General features: G+C 50.6%; 1 protein-coding gene across 1 annotated transcript in view; it reads right to left on the reverse strand.

The window, feature by feature from the left end:
* The window catches only part of NHLRC2 (NHL repeat containing 2), a 39,032-nt gene that overhangs the window by 3,555 nt on the left and 26,729 nt on the right, over positions 1–8,748 (reverse strand). The window contains 2 exon segments of the mRNA XM_018573975.1: positions 457–673; positions 5,517–5,726. Of these exon segments, the coding sequence (XP_018429477.1) occupies positions 457–673; positions 5,517–5,726 (427 nt within the window).

Genomic DNA, 8,748 nt, shown 5'->3' on the forward strand with positions numbered 1-8,748 from the left:
CAGGTCGGCTCAGTAGATCGGGAGGTGAGAGAACACATACCGGCGTTCGCTCACCTCTCGATCCGGTCACGGCTCTCTGCTGTGACAGGGGAGGGGCTGGATTCCCCTCTCACCGCTCCGATCCGCCAGCGCTGACTGGAGGGGGCGGGTACAGCCTCTAGATAGGCAGAGCCAGCTGTCACTCACACAGCTGGGCGGATCCCGTCATCTACGTCGGGATCCGCTCCGGCTGCGGCGTCTCAGTATACCGCGAGCTGTAGCTCCCTATATACTGAGCCTAGGGTGACGGGAGGACGCTAGTTTGTGTCCTCCCGTTACCCTAAGGAGAACTATGGGGGAAAGCCCTGACCTCATAGTTCTCCTTTAACCCTTGCAGGGTGGGAGATAACCCGATTACAAGGGGAGATCGGCTTTACCTTTTTCACACTGCCAGGTTTAAACTAGGCAGGAACTCACCTTCTGTGAAGAGAAACCAGAAACTCGGGGCACCTTCGGTTAACTTGGCTCCTGAAGGAAGTTTGAGGTTTATGGAATATTTTAAGGTTTTGCTGGGTGACACGGTTAAGGATTTCAGCTCAATGTTGGGAGTGGATTTAGGCAGCTTTGGGTTAATGATTCTCTTTGGCAGCGCACTGTCCACAACATCAGTTGCGTCGCTGGAAGCTATGGGAAGCTGCAAGAGACAAGAATATACAAATGAAGGTTTAATAGAGGCATGGTCAGATCTACTGGTGTCTGTACATGATACACACGCAGAATTAAATTGTGGATTAAATGAGACGATGTCACAGGGCAAAGTGACAGTGATTCTGCAAAGGACCCCATGACCACTGGATACCCTTATACTCACCTTGTCCCCTACTGTCTCATTGCTCTGTCTTCCATCGCAGCCGGTGTCGGTGACGCAGAGGAAAGGTGACGTCAATCTCCTTATTGTGTGACAGCGATTGGCTACTAGGTCCGAGCACTGTCACAGGGTAGCAGGTCACGGGCTCTTTAACCTGAACCTGTGCTTTGCTCATGCGGGGTGAGGCAGCAGGGGCGTAACTAGAAATCACAGGGCCCCATAGCAAAATTCTGTATGGGGCCCCGTGATTGCTAGTTATGCCACTTGCAGAGCCCCAGCGGAGAGTGACCCTGCAGAGCCCACCATAGACTATCTATAGTGGGCTCTGCAGGGTCTGAGATCTCTTAGCTGTCAGCACCTCTGTGGTCGCCGGGCCCCGACTCCTGTTCCGTCCCCTGGCCCCGACTCCTCTGCTATCAACGGGCCCCCTTCTCTTACATCACTGGCCCCACCTGCTCCTAGGTCGCTGGCCAGTGATGTAAGAGGAAGCGGGCCCCGCCTCCTCCATTCCGAACACCGCCCTCATCTGCCGCAGCGGCTGGCTGACACTGACACAGCTCGGCAGCGGCTATGAGGGGAAATGCGCCGTGGCCGCTGCTGAGCTGTGTCTGTGACAGCCAGCACCCCCACATGGCATAGCGACCCAGGCCGGGCCCCCCTGTACCCGGGCCCCATAGCGGCCGCCTTGGTCGCTATGGCCATTGTTACGCCACTGCTGCCATGCATCTGCTTATAAATACCTTCCCTATACTACGACACTGTCCTGTTCACCTGCAGGAGCCAAAGGAAGCCGCATATAAGCTCCAAGTCTAGTCAGAGCTGACACAGGGACGAGGACTCTCTCCTGACAACCCAGCTTCAACAGCCAATCACCAAACCATCACAAGAGAGGAAAAGGAGTCAGTGGCATAGAACTATCGGGTATGTCACTGCGCCTCCCCAGTTGATCAGAGGGACGGGTACACAGGAAACAAGAGAATAAACAGCTATAGGGACCGGCGTTAAAGTGAACCTGTTGTTTTGACATACGTGCCAAGGTTAGGTTTTTGGATAAGGACACTCTTTAAAAAGTAATGCAAAGGCTCTATGCCCTGTGCTGAGGGTATGCTTCTCTCTGACAGCTACACGTCAACACTACGCACCTGCTGGCTGTCACACCTGACTGTCACTGACAGATTTGGTCCGACAGATGGATTCCAAGAACAGTATAGATGTATCTTGCTGCACGCCTTACCGGTTTTGTAGTTTACCTGTGGAGTCAGGTGGGTGCTTATAGTGACCACGGACGGCACCGTGAACTATGGAGGAAGTTCAAGAATGTCACCAGCACACCATCGATCAAGTGAAATGAGTGCGTTTAATGACACGACAATGCATTGGATGGCTCTGCCGTGTCATTAGAAAGATTCCAAGGGGGCCATTAAAAAAAATCTTCTGCCCAGCTCCTTGGCTCCACCTAGAGGTGAACAGCATTGGCCCAGAATACGGCTGGGTGCATGATTTGTAAATCGGCCTCTAAGTGTTGAAGCTTATACAGTGGGAATAGACTGTATGCTCAGGCCCAAGCTTAGTCACCTGAGGGGGGTCATGTGCTCCCAAGAGGGCTATGTGCCTTCAATTGCCAGGGTATACATTTAGGATCATTTGGTTCAAAAAGCTTAAAATTGATATTAAAAGTTAATTGAATAAAATAAAACCAATGCACTTTGGGGGAGGGGGGCTCCCCCTTCTTAAGGGCTTCCATGTATGGTTTGCAGAATGTAATATATAGCCGACCACTATCATCCCCAGGGATACCTCGGCATTATGCAGCCAGAGCCGTAGCTGGCTCCTTTTGCGCCCGAGGCGAGAACAGAAAATTGTGACCCCACAACAGACGTGTTATGTCACCCTATGCCAACGCGCACGCGCGGCGTCATGCGCCCTGCCTCAAGGATGGCGGCACCAAATAGCATAAAAATTTGTTTCATTTGACGAAACTAATGAAAACATTTTTAGTTTCCTGTGTGTGTGTGTGTGTGTGTGTGTGCGTGTGTGTGCGAACCCCATGGTAGCTACAGCCCTGTATGCAGCCTTACTTACTAAGCAGTAAACGATAATGGCCGCGCTGCTCTCCTATAACAAAGCTCTGCAAAGCTCCACCATGTCATCGATAAACCCGCAGCCCTCGAAGCTTGTTTTTTGAGTTTGCGAAGATGACGGAGTTTTTCCTCAAAGTTGTTCGAAGTCTGCAAAGATTACGGAGTTTTCTGCGCACGAAGATTCGCACGGAACAAAAGAGAGCGATTGTCTGCTGACAGCCAAATGAATAAATATATGACTGGGTGAGTTCATAACATTGTATTTGCATAGCGCGGAACGCACGGCAGCCGATGTATAGGTACATATGGTACAATGCGCTGTGTGGGTGTCTGGTCTAATTGCAGAGAGGAGGGAGGAAGGGGAGGAAGGTCTTTTATCTCATGACTGATGGATCTCATTAAATTGGCAGGTCCTGCAGATAGAAGTAACCCCTAAATTCTCCGCCGCTTGTCAGATTGATGTAAAGACGCCTACTTTAAACGCGAAAGAAAGCAAAGTGTTCTTTGTGCAAGTTTTGCCTTGTTATCGACACACAGCCGGCGTCTAATCCAATAGAAAACTTGTGCAGAAGGATAATTCGGTTGTCAGACACGACTACCGGGACAAAACGTCCGACGGTGTCTGCGAGGTAATGCAGGACGCACGGGGACTGCTAAAGAGGCTCCCCAGCCCTAAACTCCATTTCAAAAAGACGCTTCAGCTGCGGCCTCTGCACATTCCTTATGCACCAGGACATTTTATTTTCGACATCTATGGGCCTATTGATTGATCGGCGATAATTGTCATTATTTAACCATTTGTCTATCAGTGCTGGATGGAAACAAGGGCAGCCAGGAGCGTGTTTACAAGCTGACTGTCAGCTCTCCAATGCCTGCTTACCGCCACCCGATCACTTCCACTCCCCCCGGCAAAGGTGCAGCCCCCCACGCCCAACTACTCCTGCCATGTATCCTCGGCTTGGCACCGCCTGGTGCTACCCCCATAAACTTAACTGCTCCTGCCATGTATCCTGGGCTCGGCACCTGCTGGTGCTACCCCGACACCCAACTGCTCCGGTCATGTATCCTGGGCTCGGCACCGCCTGGTGCTACCCCCATAAACTTAACTGCTCCTGCCATGTATCCTGGGCTCGGCACCTGCTGGTGCTACCCCGACACCCAACTGCTCCTGCCTTGTATCCTGGGCTTGGCGCTGCCTGTTCCTCCCCCCATTCCCAACTGCTCCTGCCATATATCCTGGGCTTGGCACCGCCTGGTGCTACCCCTATACTCAACTGCTCCTGCCTTGTATCCTGGGCTCGGTGCCGCCTGGTGCTACCCCCCATTTACAACTGCTCCGGTCATGTATCCTGGGCTCGGCACTGCCTGGTCCTCCCCCCCCATACTCAACTGCTCCTGCCTTGTATCCTGGGCTTAGCACCGCCTGGAGCTACCCCCCATTCCCAACTGCTCCTACAATGTACCCTAGGCTTGGCTGCCCCTCCTGCAGACCTGGGACAGGCATGAAATGTGTAGAGGTAGCAGAGGGAGGTCAGTGAACTTCCAATAAAAAATTGCAACTGCTACCATTAAACAATCCAAAGTCTTTGCTCCAGTGAAGGTTCTGGTGATCCTCCATCATACAAAGACATTGTAGACGATTATGATCTTCCAGCCTTGTGGTCACAGTTTGGTGAAGACCCTTTTCTGTTCCACCATGACTGTTGTCCCCTGTGTACAAAACCAGCTCCATAAAGACATGGTGTGACCAGCTTGGTGGAGGAACCCGAGTGTCCCGCACAGAGCCCTGACCTTAACCCTACTGAACACCAGCCAGGCATTCTCATCCAAGAGCTGTACCCAACCCAAAAAGTGCTCTTTTGGCCGAATGAGCACAAATACCAACCGATGCATTTTTAGAAGGCCCTTTTCTGTTCCCCCATGACTGTCCCCTGTGTACACAGCCAGCTCCATACAGACATGGTGTGACCAGCTTGGTGGAGGAACTCGAGTGTCCTGCACAGAGCCCTGACCTCAACCTACTGAGCACCATTGGGATGAATCAGAATGATTGCGAGTCAGGTCTTCTCATCCAAAATCCGAGTACCATCCGCACTCCTTACAGTTCAAAAGGCATCTGTGGTGCTCAGGGTGACCGCACGGATGGCGCCGTGCAAACATCAATGGTAAATTCAAACATTTCACCACCGGCACACACTCAGGGAATCGAACGTAAAAATCCCATTGATATATTTAATAAAGTGCAAAATGTCACATAGTGTCTTAAGGTGCTGACGTTTCGGGTCCACGCAGGGATCCTTCTTCAGAGCGACATGGTGACAGAGTATATCGACAAACATGGCCGATATAAATACACATTAATCCCTTTTTTTCTTTTTTTTGAGGTCTTCTCATCCAACATCAGTACCTGACTTCACAAATGGGACAATTTCCCACAGACACCCTCCAAAACCTTGTGGAAAGCCTTGCCAGAACCTTAAGCTCAATGCAGCAGGCCTATTATGCACAGGCTTCATAGGAGGTCCGTGCCGTCCCCTCTGACTGCCCTCTAACATCTATGGCATCTTATAAAATGGAATGTTACTTACCACAGAAACTGTTTTGGATTCCAGATCCAGAACTTTTATATGGTGATTATTGGTGTCGGCAACATACAACAAATGGCTGTCATCACCAATGCAGAGACCTCCGGGCTCATTAAAGGACGTCTGCACAAAACTGGGACCGATGGCTTTAGCGGCTTCTCCTGTGCCGGCCAGTGTAACGCAGTTCTTGCTCTTTGGTTCCGCAGCTTTGATCTGGTATTGAGAAAAAAAAACACAAGAACTCATTATTGGCTGCCAGGTGCACCAATGACACAAATAGAATACAAAGTAAGTTATATTCTTATGTACAAGGTTTTCATCAATAGAGACCACCAATGTTACTGAGATGTTTCACAGAACCCAGCCTATCCATGCACTAGAGACCGGTGACATCACTGAGAATGCAGCCTATCCCATCACTAGAGACCGGTGACATCACTGAGAATGCAGCCTATCCATTCACTAGAGAGCGGTGACATCACCGAGAATGCAGCCTATCCATGCACTAGAGAGCGGTGACATCACCGAGAATGCAGCCTATCCATGCACTAGAGAGCGGTGACATCACTGAGAATGCAGGATCCATTCACTAGAGACCAGTGACAGCACCGAGAATGCAGCCTATCCATTCACTAGAGAGCGGTGACATCACTGAGAATGCAGGCTATCCCTTCACTAGAGAGCGGTGACATCACTGAGAATGCAGCCTATCCATTCACTAGAGACCGGTGACATCACGGAGAATGCAGCCTATCCCTTCACTAGAGACCGGTGACATCACGGAGAATGCAGCCTCTCCCTTCACTAGAGACCGGTGACATCACGGAGAGTGCAGCCTATCTGTCCACTAGAGACCGGTGACATCACTGAGAGTGCAGCCTATCCATTCACTAGAGACCGGTGACATCACTGAGAGTGCAGCCTATCTGTCCACTAGAGACCGGTGACATCACTGAGAGTGCAGCCTATCTGTCCACTAGAGACCGGTGACATCACTGAGAGTGCAGCCTATCTGTCCACTAGAGACCGGTGACATCACTGAGAGTGCAGCCTATCTGTCCACTAGAGACCGGTGACATCACTGAGAGTGCAGCCTATCTGTCCACTAGAGACCGGTGACATCACTGAGAGTGCAGCCTATCTGTCCACTAGAGACCGGTGACATCACTGAGAGTGCAGCCTATCTGTCCACTAGAGACCGGTGACATCACTGAGAGTGCAGCCTATCTGTCCACTAGAGACCGGTGACATCACTGAGAGTGCAGCCTATCTGTCCACTAGAGACCGGTGACATCACTGAGAATGCCGCCTATCACTTCACTAGAGACTAGTGACATCACTGAGAGCGCAACTTATCACTTCACTAGAGACTGGTGACATCACTGAGAGTGCAGCCTATCCCTTCACTAGAGACCGGTGACATCACTGAGAATGTAGCCTATCCATGCACTAGAGACCGGTGACATCACTGAGAATGCCGCCTATCCCTTCACTAGAGACCGGTGACATCACTGAGAGTGCAGCCTATCACTTCACTAGAGACCGGTGACATCACTGAGAGTGCAGCCTATCCATTCACTAGAGACCGGTGACATCACTGAGAATGCAGCCTATCCATTCACTAGAGACCGGTGACATCACTGAGAATGCAGCCTATCCATTCACTAGAGACCGGTGACATCACTGAGAATGCAGCCTATCCATTCACTAGAGACCGGTGACATCACTGAGAATGCAGCCTATCCATTCACTAGAGACCGGTGACATCACTGAGAATGCAGCCTATCCATTCACTAGAGACCGGTGACATCACTGAGAATGCAGCCTATCCATTCACTAGAGACCGGTGACATCACTGAGAATGCAGCCTATCCATTCACTAGAGACCGGTGACATCACTGAGAATGCAGCCTATCCATTCACTAGAGACCGGTGACATCACTGAGAATGCAGCCTATCCATTCACTAGAGACCGGTGACATCACTGAGAATGCAGCCTATCCATTCACTAGAGACCGGTGACATCACTGAGAATGCAGCCTATCCATTCACTAGAGACCGGTGACATCACTGAGAATGCAGCCTATCCATTCACTAGAGACCGGTGACATCACTGAGAATGCAGCCTATCCATTCACTAGAGACCGGTGACATCACTGAGAATGCAGCCTATCCATTCACTAGAGACCGGTGACATCACTGAGAATGCAGCCTATCCATTCACTAGAGACCGGTGACATCACTGAGAATGCAGCCTATCCATTCACTAGAGACCGGTGACATCACTGAGAATGCAGCCTATCCATTCACTAGAGACCGGTGACATCACTGAGAATGCAGCCTATCCATTCACTAGAGACCGGTGACATCACTGAGAATGCAGCCTATCCCTTCACTAGAGACCGGTGACATCACTGAGAATGCAGCCTATCCATTCACTAGAGACCGGTGACATCACTGAGAATGCCGCCTATCCCTTCACTAGAGACCGGTGACATCACTGAGAGTGCAGCCTATCCATTCACTAGAGACCGGTGACATCACTGAGAATGCCGCCTATCCCTTCACTAGAGACCGGTGACATCACTGAGAGTGCAGCCTATCCATTCACTAGAGACCGGTGAAATCACTGAGAATGTAGCCTATCCATTCACTAGAGAGCGGTGACATCACTGAGAATGCAGCCTATCACTTCACTAGAGACTAGTGACATCACTGAGAATGCAGCCTATCCATGCACTAGAGACCGTCTATGAACTCTGCCAGCTCCCATTACATAGAGGACATCATTATTTCTAATGGTAAAGCTGTTCTCAATACACATCAATCGTGATGTTTGTGTTTTGACGATCAGAGTTACATTAGCGGGTGACGGACTCCGGGCCCTGACTATGTACTTAGAATGGAAGGCTCAGTAGATTCACAGTGACTGAGCACATTGCTGTCCCGCTTTGTATGGACGGGGAGTCCTGGATGTCACATGTGCAGCAACAGCGACATCTGCTGGCTATAACCAGGTACTGCGCCCTCCCCATCAGCAAGACCAGAAACCTCAAGAGCACTCTGTGGATATCGCTTTCTTAACATCTATGTGACCAATGAGTATTAGAAAATCAGTTACTAGTTGGAGCAATCCTGAAGGTCAGGGTGTAGCACAGCTACATTCTAAGCCATGAGTTTGAATTGCAAAGTTTAAAAGGAGAACTATGAGGGGGGGGGGGGGGGGGGTTTTTCC

The sequence above is a fragment of the Nanorana parkeri genome, unplaced genomic scaffold (genome assembly GCF_000935625.1).
Source record: "Nanorana parkeri isolate BGI_ZX_2015 unplaced genomic scaffold, ASM93562v1 scaffold2653, whole genome shotgun sequence".
Lineage (NCBI taxonomy): Eukaryota > Metazoa > Chordata > Amphibia > Anura > Dicroglossidae > Nanorana > Nanorana parkeri.